General features: G+C 38.6%; 1 protein-coding gene across 1 annotated transcript in view; it reads right to left on the bottom strand.

The window, feature by feature from the left end:
• LOC139709621 (polypeptide N-acetylgalactosaminyltransferase 13-like) overlaps nucleotides 1-26,107 on the bottom strand; it is a 128,166-nt gene that overhangs the window by 22,206 nt on the left and 79,853 nt on the right. The window contains exons 6-8 of the mRNA XM_071621580.1: nucleotides 22,598-22,768; nucleotides 7,280-7,397; nucleotides 1,946-2,126 (exon numbers count right to left, since the gene is read on the bottom strand). Of these exons, the coding sequence (XP_071477681.1) occupies nucleotides 1,946-2,126; nucleotides 7,280-7,397; nucleotides 22,598-22,768 (470 nt within the window). The remainder of the gene's footprint in view (nucleotides 1-1,945; nucleotides 2,127-7,279; nucleotides 7,398-22,597; nucleotides 22,769-26,107) is intronic.

The raw sequence follows: 26,107 nt of genomic DNA, 5'->3' as shown, positions 1-26,107 counted from the left end.
ACAAGCTAATAACTAACAAATTAAGAGAACAAAAAGATTGATAAAAAAACAAAAATTGCTGAAGGAAAAGGTTACTTAGGGGGAGGGGAAACCCCTATCTGGTATTAAAGACACAAGAAGGGGAAATCCCACAGTAGAAACAAACACTAAAGGCATGCGAAGATGATCGCTGGTGATCAAATTTCATTCTCCCGGCCGGAGAAAATGGGAATCTCATCTCAAATGCCGGTTTCAGTTCTGCCCCGCTTCACGCCTCAGCCTCGATGCAAGCACTGACCGCTTGGACTCTCTCCGACCTTCGATACTGGCAGTGACCTGCGCCTTCTAAACAACATAAAAGACTTCAGTGCAATCAGTAATGTTATAAAACCTTGTAGCATTACTGGGTCATACCCCTGGGTATTGAAAGCATTGCGATATGTAATAAACATGTAAGATGCTTTTTCAGCATCAAAGAAGTTCACTTTAAGTGTAGCTAAACATACATGCACACACACACACACACACACACACACACACACACACACACACACACGTAAAGCTCAAGAGAGATGTGCCTTAGATGGAAAATGCATGCTGTCTTCTTGGATTGTATTTATAAACCAAATAAGTTTTCAATAATACACCCTCTGATCACACGACAATACTTCAAAAGTTAATAACTGAAGATCGTTTGCCGTATTCCAGATGGCTGTAAGCAAATGGAAGTGTTCATGACTGTCTGCCTTCCTAAAAGCAAAAGTAGAATTTTTAGGGATCAAAATACACACAGATTATCACTGGGGGATTAACTGAACTTCCTGAGGAGAGAAAAGATGGGACTGCAAAAGAAATACATTCATGAAAAATTTACCTCATAAACCAATTAGAACTTTCAACACACCATTCTATGGTTTGAAAAAAAAAAGACACTGTGTAGTACATGAAAAAAATGATGAGAACTGAGCTTGCATTAGGACGTAAACAAGCAGAAGAATCAAATTCAAGGACATCGATCCAGAGCTGACAAGATTTAACATTGTGATGACAACTAATTAATTCTACAAAACAAGTACTTGGCTGTCACACTTATATTTCAAGTCAAGTACTGAAAGTGATTAAAGCTATAAATGAGACCTGAAGAGAGTACCCTACCACATAAAAGTCTATTATGAAAACCATGAAATAAAGATGATATTTCCTTTTACATACAGAAATGGTGTGCATGTGTCTGTGTGTATGGGAGTATGTGCATGTGTGTGTATTCTCCTGGGAGGCTTCTTAACTGGGGATATTGTTGTAGTGTTTCACTCCAAGCAACAGGGAAAACATTTCACAGCGGAAATATGCCAGTTTGTTCAGAGTATTCAAAACAACTGAAAAAGTGCTTCAGGGGTATATAATGCACCTGCTCGTTATGCGTATTTAGTGCCTGCATGTTGGCGAATAGAAATTCACAATGCTCAGAAAGGGGAATTCTGAAATTTCTACACAGATCCTCGACTGTTGTGTATCTTCACACAACATGAAGCCTAATTTATTATTTAATTAACTGAATTAAAATGTAATATTTGATGGTTTTTTATTTCAATTAGTCAATTAATAATTGGAATAAAGAATATGTTTTTTTTTTTCAAAAACAAATAATGGATTATGCCTGGTTATCTTGAGCAAACTGTCATATTCCCAGTTGAAGCCTCTTATGAGAATGTGTTTATGCATGTGTGTGTATAATGTGAGTTTGTGTTGAGGAACTGTAGCCATTTTCTCATACTAGGTACATATTAATATTCTCATACAAGCTACTTATTACATGCAATTATTTTTTTCTGTTATAACTTTACACTGTAGAAAATGCAATTGTAATATCATGCTACTATGATTATCTTGTTTTTGAATTCTTTGAAGGAAATTACAAATATTTTTGGGAAAAAAAGCATGACTTGAGGATCAAGTCAAAACTTACCTGGTGATATTCTGTAGTAGAAATTCTTGAATTCGTCCATCCACACCTCAGCTAGCCTTTGATTATTGCGATTGATGATTCTGCCCGTCCCTCCGGGAAACGTGTACGGCGTAGATTTTCTGAAGACGTGCCCTACATGGGAACAGGTGACAATTTCTAACGTGCCCCCGCACATCCATATCTACAAGAGAAAGAGAAAAAACAGTTTTCCGCGAAATGTTGCAAAAAAAGAAATTATTACCACACAGGCTGATGAGGAAAATGTCTGAGTTGTTGGGTAAATCAAAATTTTGATTAGCAACGACGAACTCTGTAGAGAAATTGGGCATAATCCATGAATGAGAAATCAATCATGTCAAATTTTTTTGTTTGTTGTTGTTTTTTTTTTGACAGAAATTCAATAAGAAGCTTCCTCTTCACTGAAGAAATAAGAATATTCTACTTATATATGAACACTTGGTACATACATGTACATTATATGCACCTTGCTCTATCAATCTCCACAATGTTCCCGATCTCCCCCCCCCCCCCCCCCCCCCCCACAGTGCTTCGGAACATGTGATGCCAACAAGAATATGGTAATATTTCTCTCATTTTTCTGTTTCATTTTCATGGCTGATGTCTTTTATTACTTCACATACAGACAGCAATGCCATTGCTTACATATGCTAAATCTACAATATATGAAATATATGGAATATATGGAATATATGGAAGATGTGGAATATATATGATGAATATATGGACACTATGCATAATTTCATCGCTTAACACCTTCGCTAATGGGAAATGAATATGCATTGTGGGAACTACAATGTATGTGTTAAATTTCATTTTCTCCACTGTTAAACAAGTTTCAGCTTTAGTCCACCTATTGTAGCAAGCCTTACGGCATTGAAAATGTTTTTTCGGTATCAAACAAAATACCTACAAGTGAGCTTTACTTTACACCTAGATCCATTTAAAAATTTGCCATTCTGATACTCAATCAGAAGTACTGGCATCACCATGACATATGATAAATGGTTAGGTATTAGAGGCAGGTTGATATGAAGTACAGGGAGTGTCCGATCAAAAGTGAAAACGTGCTTAAGAAAATCACTTTTCATCCCAATACCTGCGTAAATAACTGATCATGATATAAATCAAGAGCAAAGGGAATCGTTCATCTGTACGCCTACTTTTGGTACATTTCATTTCCCCTGACCTTATGCAGAGACAAACTTCCATGCATAATTCATTATCTATATCACTCATCCCATGCTTTATCCCCATCCTAAAAGCATCATTTCTATGGAAATTACCCCAGTACTCTGGGCAAAGAGATCATTCAAAATTGTGTGCAGCAAGGTGCTAGGCAAGTCTACACACACACTTTTATTACGTTCCACTGAAAACAAGTTCTAGCCATGCTGATGCCACGTATCAAAAGATATATGGCTGGAATTTTGTTTTTTTTTATCAGCTTCTTCCCCTCCATGTGTGTGAAGTACTTCTCGGTTTCAAACAGCGTAAATATTGGTTCTGTGATAAAATAGAATCACACCACAACCAATTATAGTCAAACAATTTTCAAGATGCAAACATGCTAACCAAATTGAATGAGTGTTTTAGGCACGCCTTTGCACAAAACATATTTCCTCTTTAAAAAAAGTATCAATTGGGTATATCTTCTTCTTTTTTTTTAAGTAGATAAAACACATGATGCAAGAGTAATGTCATCACACAACTTTTCTTGATATTTTGGTGTTACTAACAAGACTTAACTTGTTTACAGTATCTACATCAATGGCCCTACATAAGAATGCACCAATATATAACCATACACTTTTATTCAATACATACATATATTCTTTACATGTACTACACTCGTACTTTTGTACTTTAAAAAATGGAACAAAGTTTCAGCTTAGAAGTCTGAGATGGGAAGTAATTTCATATCAAGTCAAGATAGCTAAACTGCATAAAGTAACATAAGACAAGTGACACAACTACTGTATATACACTGTGTCATATATGATAATACGGCACAATTTAGCACGGCAATGACTTCACATGCACTAACAAGCAATGCACAGTATACATCTTTACAGAAAAGAAGCTAGTTTTACACAATGGCCAAACTTGACTGGATGCAGAAATTACCCAATGTCTTTCCCACATGCATGCAATGATATTCTCCAAGGATAAGCTACTGATCAACAGCTGTTAAAGCACCTAATCTTCACTAGGGAAACACATCCACTCTTCTACGTGTATGTTAGCAAGGTTTTCTTATTGATCAAAAGTAGAAATGGCAACAACAATAATGTAAAGGATTAGGATAAAAGCAGTGATCTGCTGCAAACTGTGGAAACTATTTGAAGTATCATCATCATTACCACGTTACACTTCTGCGGAAAAGGGTCCATGACCACCCTAAACCACATATCCCGTTATCAACGGGAACACTCTCATTTCGTGATACCCCCTTATGGGGCTGAGTGACTTAATCCCCTTGCAGTTTGCTCAGCACGGATACCACGCCGCAAGTACGGGAATGCGCGGAAAAAAAAACAAAAAACGGCCGAAATCAATACCTGGCAATGGTGAGACGATAAATCAATGCAATTAGCTTTCATGCGCATCAACAGGAGTCTCGATGGCGTGTATTCCTAGCGAGAGCCGCGGCTCTCAGCCGCTGTTTGCCCAGGTTGGATTACCAGCTTGCTAATCACACAAACAGCAACTAACAGGTGCATAGGTTGTCTAGACTTTCTCCTACAGTCCTCTCTTTCCTTTAATACTCTTCAGTAATTTTATTTTTCCCTGATTTTCTATTACCTTCCGTCCTTCCTTCCTTGATTTTTGTATTTCTTCCTCTCTATCTTCCTCTCTGTATTCCTTCAGCTTTCTTTCTCCCCATTTCTTTTTCTCTTCTATCTCTCTCTCCATATCTCATTCACTCTGGTTTTCTCTTTATTCTCTGCATCTTCGATCATGATATACTTGCCATCCCCAAGTTGCTCAAAATATATGTCTTTAAAGTGAGGAGTACCTTTAAAAAAAAATCAAAAAAATATAGAGAGATAGATAAATAGATTCACAGAATGCAGCTGCATAAAAATAGCACATTGGTAAAGTTTGCTGGAGATTGGATGATGCATTAGTAAGTTATGATTTTTAAAATTTTGGTTTTATCCATGTGCTGTCTTCTCTGGAGAAGAAGCTTGCAATGATGTCACAATGGGGGATTCATAAAAAGAAAAACATACCTGCGATTCTAATAAAGTATCATTATTTATGAAAAGTACACATTTCATTGGCTTGATGTAGCAAAAATTTCAGGCTCAGGCCCCTCTTCATTCCATTCCCTTGACTTGTTTCAGACATACTATGACATGGATAATATAATTCTCCCTGCTTCTGAAGGAGGTTGTAAGAAGTAAGCTCCATTATTCTGCCAGAAAATGAAAACTTGTTGATTGCCCTTTAGATTTTGTTTTATTATTCCCCTTCCGTGAGATCACATATCTTTGTAGCCAATTCATCCAGCAATGAACACACACAATCTACTCCTTTTGAACTCTTAATTTCTGAATGAATTTTCCTCAAACTTCACCAATGTGTTCTACTTTATTTTTGCTTTCACTGAACAAATATATATATTCAGGGTAAATTTCCCTTCCAGGAAAATGAAATTATGTGGATTTCTCTTTACATTCTTGTTTTATCATTCCCTTACCATGAGATCACATGACACATTTGTATCTTCATAGCAATTTTACCCCAAGATGACGGCACACGGTTTCACCAAACTTTCATGTTCACAGCTTCTGAACAGATCGTCCAAGTTTTATCAATCTTCACTATACAAAATGTATTCTATGTTTCTTAAATTCCCATTTCATGATCTGTGACCTCTGATCTTTGGCCTTTGACATTAGATTAGCCCAGATTCTAACACTATGCACTTACACTTCATGTACCCTGTAGCATACAATGTACCTGTGCCAGTTACTAAAGGAGACCAACTCAAGGTTGCTTTCACTGTTTACCCATTGAGGATGGGCTGATTTTGCTACAACACAGATTTTTCCCATAGACACCTGCCCGAGCATACTCGGGACTCGTCCTCAATGGGTTAACATAAATTCTTCATCTATTCACTGAAAAGGTGATGAAGAAATCTGGGATGGACAGAATGTTGGCCTGAAAACATAATATCTCCTGCACCCCTTACGGACAGAGGCATGAAAAATGAAGACCAAAACTTTTGCCTCAGGCATCGCCCCGCTAGAAGATGAAGAATCATTCCGTCTCTCATTGGTTCTGTCTCTTTCTTCATGAGAGCAGTCACCACTCTCACCAATATAATGGAGATTATCATCTCTTTTCTTTTATCTTGCAGGGTTCCTGATCAGCCATCAGGTATTCATCTGCTTTTTGAAACTATAAAACGAGTGCTGAATGTCTCCCTAGCCTATAGAGTGTGGATGATCGAAGCTCGATCAATGAGCCATGAAGTGACCTCCTCGGGAGTTATCAATCACTCGCTTCTCGAGGGAGACTTAAGGGACATCCTTTCCTCATTCTGTTTCACATTCGACTTTTGAGGCAGCATACTGTAAAACCAGAAATTTTAGCGTGCATGAAACTTTCATGAATTTCACGTGGAGCCACGATTCGCGAAAGTAAAAATGCAAGCAAAAGTTTTTGCCTACACAATGCCTTGAATACCAGTGGCAATTTATAAAAGTTTCATACCATGAAAATGGCCATCAGCTACAACTCAAGAAAGCTTCATGCCATGAATGTTTGTTGTTGTTGTTGTTGTTATGTACAGTACATTGACCTTTTGACCCAAAGGTCATCAGGAGTTGAACTTTACCCTTCTACAACAGATGGTAAGGAAAGGAGCCTGTTGCTCTGCAAAATGGAAATGGACGCAAGGAAAACGTTGTGTGAACATTTTTTTTTGTTGAAAAACCTTCTTTTTTATGCAGCTTTTGAAGCAAAATGCAGCTCAGAGCCTCAGGAATGCCTGGCAAGGCACGAACTTGCTGGTACAAGCAATGCACGTTTGAGGGGAACGGTCACTGAATCGAATACACCAGTTTACGCATCAGCAGAAACAAAGTACACACTGTACGTTCAGAAGCATAAAAGGACAAAGGACAAAGATTCATCCACGACCCATACGGTATGATGACTCCCCTTCATCCATGCCGAGCAAAAAAAAAGAAGCAAAACAAAATGCAACATGATTCAACTCAAACACAGGCAATTACATGGATAGACAGGGAAAACAAACTTTCAAAAAGAATAATGGAGAAACGGCGACTCGCGACTCACCCTGAATGAGATTTCGAGGTTTTCGCCGCCCCAGACGTCCATACCGGCGTCGTACGTTCCGATTTCTTCAAAGTAGCTCTTGTCTATTGAGAAGAGCCCTCCAGCCATGGTAGGGGATCTGTAGTGGGTTGAGGGACAGAATTAAAAAAGTCGAAGTACGATTCCACAGTGTGTTTATACAGGCACTTACAGACAGAAGGAAATAATGCAAAACAGAATCCCTTTTTTTTTTAAATAAATCAAAATTGAACCCCAATTGAGAAAATTCTGAAATTTAGAAGTTCTGCCCTGTTTGCAAACTTGCATGTATTCATGAAAAACAAAAGGAAAAATGTACAAATTCACAGCTTTCTCATTCTTTGTTTGATTTTGCAGATACTTCCATCTTTCTGTTTCTCTAATTTTACTTTTTTTTATTAGATAAGTCAACTTGAATAGAAGACCATGACAAGTTTCAGCATGGTAATATTTAAGAAATGGTCTAAATACAGACATGTTGCCCCATCTTGCTCATAAGGATCCATACTTTTTACTCATACAATGTGATAGTCATCAAACTATGTAACAGATGGCATTTATTTAAAAAAAAAGAGAAGAAAACAAAGCATAAAAAATTGTAAACATCTCTGCTCATAAATACAGCAGTAAATTCAATCACCATTGCATACAGCCAGGCATAGTAAGTCCAACCAAACAAACAAACGAAATAAAAAAGGAATATACAATGTAAGGTACAATAAATGTTTCGGGGGTTCCCCCACTAAATTTTATGCCCCAGCAAATCTTTGTTACTCTAAGATTTATCAGATGATTCATTCTGTAAGTTTCTTACCATCATTAGTTCTAAATGTGCAGGCACCCGTATCCCATTACAGAAGCACATCGCTGCGATTTCCACAGAAATCAAGCCTCATGTTAGGATCATGAATGTGGTGTCCCTGTGGCATTTTCTTTTATCGTTTTACTTTTTGCCACAGGAACAATTAAAGCAACCGGTATTCCATGAGAATTTCTCCCAGGTGTAAGATAGTTTGATTTGCCTCTACGAGTTGATTCCAAAGAAACTTTGCCTTTTACAAGGCCTCATAGTTCAACGAGAGGTCACACTGCCTTTCCCTTTCTTCTGTGTGTGTGTGTGTGTGTGTGTGTGTGTGTACTATAAAAGTGGATATCTCTGTGCAAGTAATTTTTCGCGCTCGGCCGGTTAAGATGAGTTTCCCATGTTCTTAATTCCGCAGAATTAAGACATCAACCACGCGAACATACCGCAAGCAAAAATATTCGCATGCTTTTATTTTCGCGCTAGCCCCTTGTGGCGCGAAATGCGCAAACATTTCAACACCGCTAAACTTTCCACTTTTACAGTATACCACACCATTGCGTGCTACACATGTACTACTAGGTGTCATTTTTCTTCTTTTTTGTTTTAAACTTTGGTTTTACATAATACAAATGTCATGTCTCAGAATGCTCTGTTATATGCACCGTACCTTGTTTCGTCCCAACGTGAAACAGAGGAAGAATAAATAAAAGTGAAAGAAGGCAAGGAAATCAGACATTATATTTCATTCTTAAGCTGTCATTGTGACTATGAGTCACGTTCAAAGTATTTACCGCTGACTTTTCAGCTGCCGCACAATCTCAGCAAGACGGCAACACAATCCTCGAGGGTCTTTTTGAAGGTGATTTGTTGGGATGCAAAATTCTGAGAATTTGCAAATTACCATTGATAGCAACTTTTTTTTTATTCTAAAATGAGAATGCACACCAGTGTCAATGTCATAGATATTTGAGCCTCATGCTCGAGAGGAAGGAAGGCCTAATCCTGTGTGCCATGTCGATCAAACATACATACGATGTATAGCAGAGTGCAGTGGCAGCTACATTGTATGCATCAACCCAAAGTACAAACTATCTATACAAATGTAGCAACGGTTTATCACAGGAAGTGGTTGGAAGGTCACGCAAGCTCTGCCTCCGAGATCATGTTTTAGAGGTCAAAACCTAACAAGGGATGCAATATCAATTGTTCTATTTCACAAAATTGCAATCATACTATATAATGCCTCTTTTCCTTGGTTTCCTCGAGTGTGGACTTTGTTGTGTGTTAAGTTCATATTTAACCTATTTGAGATGACTTTAGCTTAACACAATCTACTCATCCCTTATCTACAGTAAGTATGCAATAGCCTTCACTGGGAGTTTAAGAATGATCTATACTCCCTGTCAGAAAGCAATTATGCAGTTTGCAGTTCAACAACAGCACTACATTGTACATGGAAACTCATTACGTTCTTTACCTTACCTCCACTGAGGGCCTCACTATTCTGAAGTAATTGATTGTCAGCAAAGGAGTGACCTTGTTGGTGTAGAGGACATAATGAGAAGGGGGATGAGGCATGAGAAGGGGATAATGCTTTTAGGAGTGGGGGCTGGTGAGGACCAAGAAAGGGGTTGAGGAATGAGGGAGGGAGGGAGGGATGAGGAGATGGGAGATGGGAAGGGGGAGAGATGAGGATGGGGTGAGGAATGAAGAGAGGATGCAGGATGAGGATGGGTGAGAAATAAGGGGTCGGAGGATTAGGAGGGGTTGAAAATTGAGGAAGGTTTGGAAGATAAGGGGAAGGAATATGAAAGGCATGTGATGAGAAAGGGGAGGAATACGGGAGGAGAGTAGATGAATGTCGAGGGGTAGAGGGATAAGAATGAACGAGGAAGAGGAATGGAAGAATGAGGAAGGGTTTAAGGATGAGCACGAATGAAGATTGGGAGTTGAGAAATGAGGAAGGATGATGGATGAAGAGAAATAAGGATTGGAATGAGTGTGGAGGAATAAGGAATGGGTGGAGGATGATGAGAAGTAAGGAAGGGGAGGGGAGAAAAAGGGGTGTGGGACAAGGGGGGATGATGAGAAAGTTGTAGGATAAACTAGAAATGTCGCTATGGCGACTGGTATGCCTCCGCCATAATGCATGATTCTCCTAATAGGTCTATAGTACATGTGGACAATGTGTGATTACATTTTCACAAAATTGGCAAAATATTAAAATGACATGTTTGTCACAAATGTATTGAATGTTTACCTTCCTTGACCTATGTTTAATTCCGTGGATGAATAGCAGAGCATGTATTTGGGGATTTAAGAACTTTAACTTGACTTTGACCATTTCATAAGTTTATGCACTAAGTAATTCTCAAGGTATGGAGAAAAAGCGCAATTTCTGTATTGAAAAGTAAATTGTTATCATTTTCATCTGGCCTTTGATTTATAAGAGAATCACTGTCAGGCAGAACATACATAAATTCAGCATGTACTAAGTTTCAAGATAACTTGAGCCACTTCCGAGATATGGAGAAAGAATTAAGTTCAGCACTTTCACTTGATCTTTGACCTTTTGACCTTTTACCTTCTTGGCAAAAAAAAATCCCAGAGAATCTCTATTGGGTTATACATGCATACATCAAGTTTTTTTTTTAAAAAGTCCTGCTGGCATTGCATAAATATAAGGAAAATAGTAAAATTTTGAAGTATTGCCCTTGACCTTTGACCCCTGACCTTTGACCCCATGAACCCTAAATTCCCTAATAACCACTGCCAGTCAGTAGATGCATATATATACTATGTTCCATGAAGATACCTTGAACAATTTCCAAGATACAGAGAAAAAAGTGAAATGTTAACATTTTACTTGACCTTTTGACCTTTGACCATTTGACCTCATGACCCCAAACTTTCACCAGAGAATCTTAATTGGGTAGTACATGTATACACTCAGTTTCAGGAAAATATCTTCAGGCATTGCATAGATATGGGGGAAATAGTAAAATTTCAAGCATTTGACCTTGACCTTTTGACCTTTGACCTTGAGCATGTGCACCCAAAAGTTGATAGGCATAACTTCACCCCCTAATACACACACATGCCAAGTTTCATTAGGATACCTCAAAAGGTTTTGGTAGTTACCCTGTCCACAAAATTCATTACGGACGGACGGAAGGACGGACGGACGGACGGACGGAAGGACGGACGGACGGACGGAAAGACGGACGGACGGACGGACGGACGGACAACCCGAAAACATAATGCCTCCGGCACCACTTCGTGGCGGAGGCATAAAAAGAAGATGAATGAGGAAGAGTAGATACATGTGGAGATGCAGACGAATGAGGATTGAAGAAGGAAAGTGGAGGAATAAGGAAGGGGAGTAGAAGAATGAGGAAGAAGAGTGGATGATTGAGGAGTAGATGGTAGATGGATAAGGAGGAAGAGGAAAGGGAGGGGTTGAGGGATAAGGACTGATGAGGGAGGGAATTAGAAGACAGTCAAGGGGGAACTAAGGGATGGGAGACAACATGGCGATGGATCGGTGGTAAAGGGGGCTAAGTGGTAGTAGTCCGGGGGCCACTTTCTGAACCTGAGTAAATACTCCCCCAATACGTGGGCGCTTCAAGCACCACAGCAGGATCGGTGTGACAATTTGCGGTATTCTGAAGGCACAGCAATGATCTAACAGCCCTGGCAGCATTCACCAGCTCTTCACAGGAAAAGAAGTTGTTGAAAGGCAGAAAACTGCATACAGTTGCTCTGAGCAGATGAAATTGCAAATTCGCACAAATCAAAACTCAAAAACTTGGTAAAGACCACATACACTACCAAATACTCCACAATAATATTGGCAGGTGGGAGTAGGGTTTAACATTGCGGCATCATTTCTAACCTTTTTCAACTCTTCCATCCTTGTACCGCCTCTTTTGGACCGTTTCTCCCCCCCCCCAAAAAAAACAAGGAAAAGTAGAAATTACGCGGTGCGTAATAATGTCCCCGCCGGAAGTAGCATTTCGTAGCAAAATGTACAATATAGGTCAAAAATCAAGGTCAAAGGTCAAAGAAGTCAAAGGTCAAAATTCTGTGTAGAAGTTTTGAAGCGCTCACCTAGTGCCATCACATAAAGCAAACGGAATCAAAATCGGGTAAGAAATGGCGAGGGAGTAGCATTTTGTAGCAAAATTTACAAAAAATGTAGGTCAAAAATTAAGGTCAAAGGTCAAAGAAGTCAAAGGTCAAAATTCTGTGTAGAAGTTTTGAAGCCCTCACCTAGTGCCATCACATAAAGCAAACAGAATCGAAATCGGGTAAGAAATGGCGAAGGAGTAGCATTTTGTAGCAAAATGTACAAAACAGGTCAAAAATCAAGGTCAAAGGTCAAAGAAGTCAAGGGTCAAATTCTGTGTAGAAGTTTTGAAGCCCTCACCTAGTGCCATCACATAAAGCAAACGGAATCGAAATCGGGTAAGGAATGGCGAAGGAGTAGCATTTTGTAGCAAAATGTACAATACAGGTCAAAAATCAAGGTCAAAGGTCAAAGAAGTCAAAGGTCAAAATTCTGTGTAGAAGTTTTGAAGTGCTCACCTAGTGCCATCACATAAAGCAAACAGAATCGAAATCGGGTAAGAAATGGCGAAGGAGTAGCATTTTGTAGCAAAATGTACAAAACAGGTAGGTCAAAAATCAAGGTCAAAGGTCAAAGAAGTCAAAGGTCAAAATTCTGTGTAGAAGTTTTGAAGCCCTCACCTAGTGCCATCACATAAAGCAAACAGAATCGAAATCGGGTAAGAAATGGCGAAGGAGTAGCATTTTGTAGCAAAATGTACAATACAGGTCAAAAATCAAGGTCAAAGGTCAAAGAAGTCAAAGGTCAAAATTCTGTGTAGAAGTTTTGAAGCCCTCACCTAGTGCCATCACATAAAGCAAACGGAATTGAAATCGGGTAAGAAATGGCGAAGGAGTAGCATTTTGTAGCAAAATGTACAATACAGGTCAAAAATCAAGGTCAAAGGTCAAAGAAGTCAAAGGTCAAAATTCTGTGTACAAGTTTTGAAGCCCTCATCTAGTGCCATCACATAAAGCAAACGGAATCGAAATCGGGTTAGAAATGGCGAAGGAGTAGCATTTTGTAGCAAAATGTACAATATAGGTCAAAGGTCAAGGTCAAAGGTCACGACTGAAATTCTGTGTAGAAGTTTCAAAGCTCCCATGTAGTGCTATCATATAAAGCAAACAGAATCAAAATTGGCTCGTAAATGACAGAGAAGTAGCAAATTGAAGATTTTGATCACACACGGACACACACACGGACGGACGCACGGACGGACGCACGGACGGACGCACGGACGGACACACGGACACACACACGTACGGAGCTCGTTTCATAGTCCCCTGCTCGAACTCGTTCGGCGGGGACAAAAAACAACAACAACAAACAATCTAGTTGGCAAACTACTAGTAACCAAGCGGAACAAACTCACACTATCCCACAGAATGCAGTGAATATGGAGGCAGACCTAATCACGTTTTACTCAGGGCTATTAAAATAATGAAATGTAGAAATATCACATTAATGTAATAGCAAGCAAAATGTTTTCTATATTTAGAACTGTGATTGCCAGATATAAATCCCTGCTCACAATATGTGCTGGTTGTATCGGTTTACAAAGGCCACATGTTTACATTGTACATCTTGCAATTGTGCAAAACTGGCAAGTCCCACATAAACATGTACGTAGATCTCTGTTCCCCGCATTCACAGACATCACAGCAAAATTATAAAAATCAAAAACAAAAAACAGGAATTTAAAAAATAATAGAAAGTAGAATGTTGAGCATAGGGGGAAGAGTTTTCACTGCTTCGAACACTCTTTGGAACACCAAGCTGGCTTCAAAACTGGTAGCTTTTTCTCCTATTCCTTCATGCTGTTGAAAGTGGCTTAAATCTAATGTGTACCTTAAAGTATCCTGTAGTAGACAACTGTACGAATCTATCTAAAGTGTCATTTGAGACAAGGCAAGCCTCTACCATCTACCTTCCAGGATACACTGTCCATTGAACATTGACCACACTTTTGTACATTTTGTTGTTGTTGTTGCTGCTGCTACTGCTGCTACTCAAATACAACCCCCTGTTCAGACGCAAGCCAGGTTATACCAAAACTTGGTAAAGAAACAATGCACAAAGAATCATCGTATAGCCGACAGACTGTTCAGACGCTAATTTTGACCATTCCGGAAAAACATCGTATAGGTGTGCAGTTTCTCACTAAGCATGTTGTTATGGTCATGAGTGACAGGTACAAGGTCACCTTTTGTACTTGCTCCCATTAAGCCCCGCCCAGTTATATCGTTCTATGGTCGCTAAACAATGGACACAATGGAATGCTGATTCGTTATCGAGTTCTAGTTCAAAACCATGCTCTGACTGACATTTCGTTATACGTCGTTTCCTTAGTCAGCGTTCAGACGTATAAATTCATCGTATGGCTACAAAGTTTTGGTATATCTATACCGTTCTAGTATAATTTTTTTGTGTCTGAACATCCTGCTAGTGATCAGAAGTTACAGAAAGCCTACACAGGGGAAAACATCAATTAAAAAAATGCTGCTGCACACTTCCACAGCCGGCAAGGTGACTTTCTTTCTAGGTCAATCTCAAAAGCCGACAACCTGCTCATGAAATGGAAATTTTCTCGACCCCGCGAGGAAGCCATTCGTCCCGGACCATTTACCCCTGATGAGATGCCACGGTAAGATCTCTTGGCGGTGTGCCACAAAAAAGCTGCAGTGCTCATAAACTGAATTTTCATCAGGTCTCTTCTGAACATTCATTTGGGTTAAAAACAGAAGCATGTGAAGGTATCACATTTTATATTAAACTGTAACCCCAAAAAAATGCATACTGTAAAGACTGAAATGAACGGCTGTTTCATAAGTGTTTAACATATCATAGGTAAATGAAAAAAGAAACAAACCAAAAACTCTCTGCATCTGAAAGTTGAGCTCTGGATTACTAGTTAGTTTTTTTTTTTCAGTAAAGGCCACCCAGTTCTTCCACTGGTTTGAATGATGTGAAAACATCAAAGAGACATGCAAACATAACATTCTTTTGGATGAGAAATGATGAATACTCTTAGTTAACAGATCCTTTATAGAGAGTGACATACATAATGTACAGCACACATCCTCAATACATGATTGTAAGATGAAACAAAGAAAGTGTTGTCCATTACATTTGTCGACTAATTATATAAAAGCCAGAGAGCAGCTTTAGTTTCAAAACATTTAACAAATATGGATAGGATGGGGAGGTAGCAGGAAGAGGTGGGGGAGGGGGGAGTTTTCATTGCATCCCTGTGAAGAGAAAGGGCATCCCAAAGAAAATGCTGGTTCAATTCTCTTTGTTCTTCACCTTATCAACTTCCGCTAACCCTTTCCATGCCAGGGACTTTGGAAAGTGTGTACAACGCTATGAGGTTTTGTGTGACAATCTGCACACAGGGCAAACAAGGGGTTCATTCTTGGTCCAACAGATATAGACCAACAGCAACACATTATCCAGGGGCTGGCAACATGCACACATCGAAACAGGGAGGTTGAAAAGAGCAATCAGGGAGAAATTTGTGCACTATGTGCATTCCAGTACAGGTAATAATGAATAATTAATACTCCACGAAATCTTTTAAAAATACATAAAAATGCATATATAAAATATAAAAGAAATTTCTAAATTTCTAAATTTGTCTGAATGCTACTTCCTTTTTCTCTTTGTAACTCCTTTTACCTTAATGTATTAATTCATAGTGTATTTCTTTATCCTCATCCATCCATCTTTCTCCATCTATCTCTTTTTATCTTCTTTCCATCTATCTTTCTATGTTTGCATATACATGTATATCCCTTTTTATCTATACATTTCTTCATCTATCCATCTTTTGTGTCTCCCTTTCTATTTTACCATAATATATCTCTCTCCATCTATCTATCTATCTTTTTATCTTCTTTCTATCTATATATCTATCTTTCTAACTTGATCTCCATATCTCTTTATCTATCGCTTTATCTATAAATCTATCTACCTTTCTATTCTTACATCCATATATCTCTCTCCATCTATCTACCTTTATATTCTTACATCCATATATCTCTCTCCATCTATCTACCTAAATATTTTCATATCCATATGACTCTCTCCATCTATCTACCTAAATATTTTTATATCCATATAACTCTCTCCATCTATCTACCTCTATATTTTTATATCCATATAACTCTCTCCATCTATCTACCTTTATATTTTTACATCCATGTATCTCTCTCCATCTATCTACCTTTATATTTTTACATCCATATAACTCTCTCCATCTATTTACCTTTATATTTTTATATCCATATAACTCTCTCCATCTATCTACCTTTATATTTTTACATCCATATATCTATCTCCATTTATCTACCTTTATATTCTTACATCCATATATCTCTCTCCATCTATATGTCCATATCTATCCTTCTAATGTTCTATCCATCCATATATATGCATCTCTTTATCTATTCATCCATTATCTGTCTCTCTCTCCATCCTTCCATTTTTCTATCTTTCCATCTGTCTCCTCTATTCACTTCATTTATCCATCTACTCATTCATCACTTGACTATCTGTCTAGAGATGAATAGAGTCATCTACCACTCTATCTGTATACCTATCTCCCAATCTCTCTCATTGTGTTGTCTCATTTGATGCTGTTTGTTATTCTAACTTCCTTCACATTGATATTTTCTATTGGTTAAAGTTCAAGGCCTAATCTCCGGGTATATAGTGTAAGTACTAGTAGCCATGGCAACCACTCAGTCATTAGACGACAGTAAATCAGCCACATTCACTTTCACATGCAATTTGGCATGAGATGAAAGATTAGTCTCAGTTCCCTATAGAATCACAAATGACTTGCCTGTAGAATGCACTTTACTCATAGGAAAGTGAACAACATACTGTAATGAATTCTCATGGATTACAGGGGAAGAGTTGTGGTTTGTGCACAAGCATTCAATAAGCCAGTTCGGGGGTTCCACTTTGAGCATGAACAGAACAAGGTCATTTGTACCAATGGGGCACATTGGTATTTAGATTCACTAAGATAAGCAGCTGCGGTGTAATGATCATTCATGTAGTCTTCATAAACACGGTGCTTGCCAGCACATCCAACTGACAACAGAAATTGTATTTGGAAATATCAATACAAAAAAGATTGTTAATACATTCAATGCAGAATAAGGAAATGGATGCTTTCCGAAGTGTTAATTGATGGGCCATTCTCGTCACCTGGGCACCGTTTCATGAAAGCTGTCAGCCCTGACAAGTTGTCAGTCTCTGACAATCACCATAGTAACAGTCAGACACCAGAGCTTCTCAGCCAATCAAAACCAAGGATTTTACCAAAATTGAGACTGACAACTTGTCAGGGCTGACAACTTTCATGAAACAGTACCCTGGTCTACACAAATTAATTTTTTGTTTGAACACGACTGATGAATTCCATAAATTGTTACGTCTGGCAAGCTTATGCATTTTGTCACTTTGAAAACAAATGAAGTGCCTAACCAACTGAGAAATATGAAAGGTCATTTGTACTCAAGTGCACATGAGCTAACCCCGAACTGGCTTATTGGGAACGCAGTTGATTACAATTCAAGGGTTCATTTACGTTAAACCAGGGAGGTGTTAGAAAAGGAGAGACAACTCCTGCTCTCCTTTGAAGTCATGCGCAGCACCGCCGAGAAGTTATGCGCTTAACTACAGGTAAAAATCAGGTGCTTTGACAAAAGAGAGCATCAGTAATCGGGACTAGCGCTCTCACATCTAGAAATACTTGCCCCTACTGCATTTCGCTCTCTCTCTTTCAATGTGATGGCAACAATGAATTTGTGTACCTTGAATTGGAGCAGCGAATCAAAATGCAGTGTAAAACTGACAATTTTAACAGCAAATTTATAGTTTAAAAGCATGCTGGTGCACACTTTAGCGGAGTACTTTATTTGAAAGATCAAAATATCCCTGATTAAAGGATAGAAAACTAACAAGCGGAAATGTGCGCATTATAGAAAAATATTAGGTTTTTAAGATGGCCTATTTTTCATTTCATTTCAATTTGTGCATTACGAAGAAACTAGAAATACATGTTTATAATATTGAATTCTTTCCTAAACTACTCTTAATCAATTCGAGTATTTCATTTAAAATTTTACGGGGAAATAAAGCTTGAAATTCAACGAAAGGTGAAATGCGTTCTTCGTCTCCGATCTTCGCTTTGCAACTAGAGCGGTGCAGACTATATGACTTCAAAGCGCATAGTGGAATGCTAGACATCCCATTGTAACGCTTTGAACCAAAATATGTGTTTGCATGAATTACGAAGAGTTGTCTATCCTTTTCTAACACCTCCCTGGTTAAACATTACTTAAAGATCACTGAAAAAGGACATCATGCAATCACCTTAGAGCATCACGTATCATTTATGCACAAAAACATCACAATACAGATTTCTTTTCAGTTCTGCTAACTACATCATGCCATACTTAATTCACATCTTATGGTGAGATGAGTTTTTTTTTGGGGGTTTTTTTGACAGGATTTTACAATGAAAACACATACAGCATGACTGATCACCGAGTTTACCCTTCTTTCCTGACCAAATTCATCACAATAATGGGTTGGACTCTGCTACAATGAAACCCTTCAGAACAGTCAACATTTAATCGCCAGTGGGCATGGTAACGCCATTTGAACATCCTCATCAATGAACTTTACATTTATGCGGACACAGCCAGTTTCTAAGTGAGAGCAAATTTACCCAGCTCGTTGGGGGACTGCAAATTTACCGATGGCCTGGCTCAGAATTCCGCCTTGAGGCTGCACTGTCCTGGGGAAAAGCTAAACGGTTTGCACACCTCATAATTAACTCGGCCAGTCTCTCAAAACAGATTACAACTGAGGTGAAAGAGACCCATGGATGGGTTTATGTGTTGCCATGGGGATGAGAAGTTGTAAACTCTCAAATAGTACATTAAAACATGTACTGTAACACAAGAAATATTCGCAGCATGAAATTTGTAGCAAATTGTAGCTGACGGCCTTTTTCGCGGCATGAATTTTTGTGAATCAATGCATAAGTGAGTGTGGCACAAGAACTTTTGCGCGCATTTCAATTTCGCCATTGTTTATTCCTCATGAAATTTGTGAAAAATTCATAAAAATTTCTGATTTTACAGTATAAATATGTATGATTATCATATAAATATCTGATTATACACGAATATATCAATATATGAATATTGAATATTGTATAAATATGTAACTATGCATTTTATAATTCTTAGCTGCGTTCAGTGTATATGTACATCACTACATTCATATTTTCTTCTTGCATATCTTTTGTCCCTTTGTAGTATCCATATCTCATGTTATATCAACGTTAGCATAATTATGTTGCCAATTAGCTAAAAATCTCGCATTCAGCCGTAGAAAGACCAAAGGTCTATGTTGATTCCCCCCTCCCCCCATAATGAAAAACTTTGACTTCATGCCCACTTTTTTCAAAATGAAAAACAAGGCAGTTTTTAACCCGGTAAAGATGAGTCCCGAGTATTCTCAGGCAGGTGTCTATGAAAAATGCATGCTGAAGCAAAATCAGCCCATTCTCAATGGGTTAATTACACATCTGGAAAAGGCTGCTACACATAGCTATGCATTTACACGCAAACACATGTATACACACACACAGTCACACGCAAACACTTGCCTTCACATGTACACATGCACACATGCACTTTACACACATTTGTACGTTCGCACGCACATACACACACACACACACACACACTGCCGCCCTACTTGAGGTCTATAGGGATTACTCAGAAATTAGGCTAATCTGCCGGCGTCTGGAGTGCCTCCTCAGTGATACGAATACCCCTGTTCGCTTAAAATCCAAATGAACGCAGACAATCAGACACGGGCAATCCATTAACCCTTTTCTCGCTGACTCAGAGAAGGGTTTCAGATTACAAAAAAAAAAAAAACTCTACTGCAAGTTTCAGCAAGAGTCAAGTAAAAGTTGATTAGAAAAAATGCCTCTGAACCATAACTGGCCAAATGTCAATCGATGAACACGTTTTGGAGACACATGATTCAGGTTCGTTTTCATACTTGCATAAAATACTTCAATTACCATGTTCCTAAACAAGCATTCAAATGAATTTTTTTGCAATTCTGAAACTCTTCATTGAGAGATCACATGAACTCTTTTTGAACCTCTGTTTCCAAACGAGAAATAAATGTGCTTGTCTACTTTATTCTACGCTTCCGCAGCTGTCCCTTTTTTGAGCTCTTTATCTCCATGTCTGTCCATTAATAAGCCAATGTCATAAAGGCGGAATCATTAAATATTGTATGTTTATATTAGACATGTTCATAAAACATTTGATTCATCTACTGCTGTGAAAATGGGTCTATTCAATCTGCCTGAAATATTCTTGGCATGTGTACATGGCAGCATTACTGGCAATGTCACGTGAATGCAATTAGACATATAGCACTATATTTCAGAACAAAGCTGTGGAATGCTTGTAGGACTGAATGCATACCTACGCATACTGAGATAGGTTGTCTCTTAAAGTTCTATCAAATGTGGATGATTTTACAGCTCAGACAGCTCTTCCACAAAAATATAAGCCGGCTCAAGGATGGGACTGCGGTCCCATTTAAAGAAAAGAGGGCAAGGGGGAGTAACAGAAAGAGACAGATGTGGAGATAGCATGGAAAGACAGTGAAATTCATATTTTTCCTCACTTTATTATGATTCTTCAAAATGCAGCAAGCCCATTTATTCTCCCTTGGAAAAATTGTGAACTTAGTTGCTAGGGTGCTAGGCAACCTCTCCACAGCTGAAAAAAAGAGAAAAAAAAACCTACTTGAAACTTTGCAAAGTTAGTGTGAGCAAATGAAAACCATAGGAATTTCACAATTTTAGTCATGTTACCTTGTTCACTGCCAGATTACAACTTGCTAGTGGACGTGGGCTGTTTAACTGCATGCTTTTTAACCCTGCTCTTAGAACCCGTTTACAGTGCGGGGCTGGGCCGAGCCCCGCAATTTTGTCCGTTTACACTGCCGGGCTTTTAATTCAAACCTTTCAATATTTTGTCATAGTGGCGCTCTGCTTGTAAACAAACGCAATTTGGTATAGTCTGGTTTCCACACCCTTTGCCAACTGGACTCCTTTGCCGAAGGAAAAATCTTTTGCAGGACAAAACCACCTTAAACTATACTAGTTTTTGATGTTGAGGGCGTCAATATCATGAATAGCGAAATAGTACGGACAGAGAGTCTGGAAGCCAGACTAAATTTGGTACCGCATTTGGCCCAGTTTGCGTTTACATTGAGAAAAGGCCGGGCTCGGCCGGGCTGAGACCACCTCCAGAGCATGGCCAAATGCGCGGCCAATTTTGGCCCCGCATTTGGCCTTTTGCGCGTTTACACTGAAATGAAGGCCGGGCTCCGCCGCGGCCGAGCCCGGCCTTTTCGCTCACTGTCAATGGGGTCTAGGTTACTCAAGGTCTAGTTTTGGTGTAATAAACTGTAGTGCATGTAGTATTGGCCTATAGCATTGTTGTGTATTTACTACTACCGTGTTCGTATGTCGCTTCAACTACTTAGTAATTACCTTGTAGTCTGACATCGAAATATGGAAGAGACCAACAGCACCCAGCGGAGTAAAGATGCATTCCCATCCGTTTTCCATCAAACACTAGCTTATAGTCATCCTCCCCATTTCTATGGCAGTCAGGCTACCACAGAAGGTAGACCGTAGATTGAGACAAATTTTGCAACATAGATCCCCAAGACTGAGCATGTACACTCCAGCAAAGCAATTTGACTTACAACACCACAGCTAAGAACCTGATGATGCATACATTAAACTTTCAGTAAATTATGTAGTTTTCAGGACCAGTGGATACATGGTGGAATGAAGGGGTCCCAAAATCCTAAACTGTGATTCTAGCATGTGTGAATGGGCCTTGTGAGTGTCAAGCCCACCGCACACTATACGATCAGACCGGTCATACGACCTTAAGACCGGAAATTACATACAACATCGCCAGCCTTTCCAGTTTCCAGTCGTGCAACTTGGTCTTAGTGCCAGTCGTAGAGATTTGAGATATTGAATTTTCACGACCAGTCATGGGCTTTCAGCCAATAAGATGCAGTGAAATGCAACTGTGCGCTTCTATACTCTCTGGTATGGATGCACTGAAGCCAGAACTGTCGTAAGCCTAGTTGTGTAGTCTGATCGTACAGTGTGCGGTGTCCAGTCATGCAACTCGACGTATGCCCTAGAATCGTGCGACCAGTCTGATCATATAGTGTGCAGTGGGCTTAAGGTTCGCCGGAGTCACTGATGGAGAAATCACCCAGAGAAGAAAAAAATGTTCACCTGAGAGGCAGCGTTCTGTCGCCACCACGGCGATCCACCTCTCGCTGCGGGACTGGGTACCAGCGGAACTGGAGCTTCCAATTGAACCCTCCGTACGTCATGTCGGAGCCCGTGTGGAAGGCAAAGTTGTCGTCGCTGATCACGTCGATGATGGGGCACACGACGTTCATCCTGCAGCAAATGGTAACGAGAGGGGAGAATTTAAATGAAAGACTGATAAACAGTTTCCGTGTGAACACAGGGTTAAAACAACAAGAAATGACTGATTATTATCCTACACACGGAATTGAAACATGGGCAATCGAGATGCATTCAAAGAGATCTACAAATTCTGCTTAATGGGATGAGAGATGAACAAAAAACAAAACATCAAATATATTCTTACTTGAACATGTTTTGCCAATTTGTAAATGCTTCTTTCAACCATAACCAAGATAATGCCCTTTGCCAATGGGGGTGAACAAATAACAAAATGTCAAATGATATATCCATGCTTTCTTAAAAATGTGTTGCCATTGTATCGTACACATTTCTTTCAACCAAAACAAGATTATGCTCTTTGCCAAACGAGATATCGCCCAATATCAAACAAACAAGCAACAACAACAACGAAAAAAACTCAGGTTTTATTCAACATATCCTATTTTGTTTGACAGTAAACCAGACTGACTAGATATTCCAGTTTCCATATTCAAATTTAAACAAACAAAGAATAAGCAACATTTACATTTAGAGACAACCTGTTTTGAAATATACTCTCCCTGTCATTATAGTTGTTTTTCAGCGACAGTTAAAGGGAAAAAAAGGAGTTAAATAACGCCAGAATTAAAGAGGTAGGGAAGAACTGCACCATGCCATGACAAACAAGGTAAGTACGACAATTTGGTTTGTTTGTTTCTGCACCGCTTGGGTGTCATCATTGATAATCCTTTTGATTGCCGACTGATGTCTATATATAGGAGACAGTACGGTAAAAGCATGAGAAAGAAAGAGAGTTAGCAAGAAAAAGAAAGAAAGGAGAGAGAGAATGAGCACATCCTCCTGAAAGCTAATCTGGGGCTTTACTAATCATGGAGTTTCTTTGGTCAGTGGTGTTTTTTGGGGTGCCAGCCTTTAAATAACCATAATTCTCCCGAATCACAAATCCCTGAATTAAGAGGATTTTTTGCTCTGCTCTGTTTTTAGCAGTCTTTGGTTCTTCCAATATGGCTAGATATGCCTCTACAACTAACTTTAAAAATAAAACTGCATGGCATCCAAATCTCTGCTGATGCTTCTTTAAATAACACAATTGAAAATTAGCGCAAATTCTGCTGTTTTTCTTTTTCCAGTTCACCACCCAGTGTGTCACACAAACAAAAGACCCAATGATATAGGTTCTTAAAATATAACAGTCATAATCAACAACAAAACCTCGCTCAGAGCTCACCTTGGGATGAACCATAAAACTCAGAAGGTCATTACAACACAAAATCACTTTCATGGAGTGATATTCTTAGAAAAGAAAATATCGTGGTGAGTATTAAACTTGTTTTCCACTTTTAAAGGTCAATGCCTCTCTCTCCATCTCTCAATCTCTCATACATACAAACACACACACACACACACACACACACACACTTTCTTTTCCATCTTTGAGTTACATAGCTTTTAGATTTCACTGATGTAAACTGGATTGCATGGCTTTTTGGTGAATTTAAAAATTTAAGCTCTAATCAAAGAATACTTTCTTGTCTTTCAATGTTTGGTTGTTTTTTTAAAGCTTTAAATCTACATTTATGTATATTTAAATAGATTCCCTTTCACTAAGTAACATTAAATTCAACATCTTTCATTCAAAAGCACCTCAGAAATGACACTTTTGTGAATGATCCCAGTAAACCTGGCATCACCAAACAAGAGTTTTCAGAATTCCTTTTGAGAAGTATTATCAAATACCAACATTTGTACCTTAACATACTTAAAAGAACTGCAATTTTGATGACAAATTATTCAATTACAAACCCTAACATCACTTGCAAGAAGTACATTGCCCTTTTGATGTTGAATGAGTAAGATAATGTGCAACATTTGACTTTCAGAGTTATAAAATGGTAAACATTCAAGACTGATTATTGAGGGAGTCTAGAAACTTAAAAAAAAAAAACCAACAACATTATCATGGATGATTATGTGGTAATTTCCCCATAAAATAAAATACCAGCACTAAAAAGTCAATGTCATCAAACCATTAGGAATCATACTGGCATCATAAATAGCATTCTATGAATCAATTTTTATTCATGCATCATTCCATATGGTGAGGACGCTAATGTCATCAGATAAACTCAACAATATATCAATATACTGGTACTGCATAAATGTGATATGAAAAGTTCAGCAAGCTTGGTTTCAGACACTCTTGTTGCCATGACAACTCTCTCTCTCTCTCTGCTTGCCACTAGCTCTTTGCTTCCTTCAAATCTACTATAGATTTCACACTCCAGATTCTGCAGTACTGTACCTCTCATACACAATGCACCTGTAGAGCCTGGTCAAATCTAAAATGGCTGCCTTGTACACTTTCTTGAAGTTACAATGCCATGGATGCATCTTCATTTGCCTCTTTGAAATCAAGGCCTTTAACTCTGGAGAACATGAACACATTCTCATCAACCTTGAATGAACTGTTCTTTCTCTTTCTCATTCACCTTCACTTAGTCAGAGATATTTGTGGCCTACATATCAATTAACTTTCATTTTCTTTGCAATAAATACTGTGCATCTCAGATACTGTAGTTCATGATGATATATAATTTCTTACAATTTTGCAGGGCAATTTATGCTCGCAAAATTGATAACACCAACCTGCTGTGACACAAATGTATGCGATGCATAGTCTTTAAGGTAGAAAGTGTCAAAGTTTTTTTTTTTCTGAAAGAGGGATCAAAATTATCTTAATTATTGATTAATTACATTATCAATTATATCACAATCATTTATTCTATTGATGTAAGTCTAATGTGCATTTTTTAAGTCACATGCAGGCTTGTCTGAGAGCTCAAATATTTGTTGTTGTTGTTGTTGTTGTTGTTGTTATTGCATGCAGGACATTTTGATTACACTGTTCGCCTTGCACATTTGTAAGCTCTGAAGAGAACAAAGACACAAGATATAATGATTTCTAACTTGCATGATTACCACCACCTGACTGATGAAAGGAATTCAAAGATATTTTAAAGCTACAGAGAGAAGGTTTAATTTCCAAGAAAGTGAAATCAAAATGAAAGTAAAACTTTGCGAGGAGGCAGCATCTTGGAAGTACCACCAGGAAACTCTCCTAGTTCCAGATTTATGTTAGTAAAACCAACAAGGTTCCGGTGGAATCAATACCATCTGTATTCCAAAGGCACACCCGTCGGCATTTACCCCAGCAGAATAACGGCACGATCGATAGAATCATGTTTCATGACTGGCGAGGGGGAGAAACGTGTGTGCACGCCCCGGCGGAAATCAATGATTGGTTTTTAC

Source organism: Diadema antillarum, unplaced genomic scaffold, assembly GCF_040938485.1.
Source record: "Diadema antillarum isolate AM-2024a unplaced genomic scaffold, OU_Dant_1.0 seq00001455_RagTag, whole genome shotgun sequence".
In the NCBI taxonomy this organism is placed as follows: Eukaryota; Metazoa; Echinodermata; class Echinoidea; order Diadematoida; family Diadematidae; genus Diadema; species Diadema antillarum.
The sequence above is the reverse complement of the archived record's forward strand: the minus strand, read 5'-3'. Positions and strand labels throughout refer to the sequence as shown.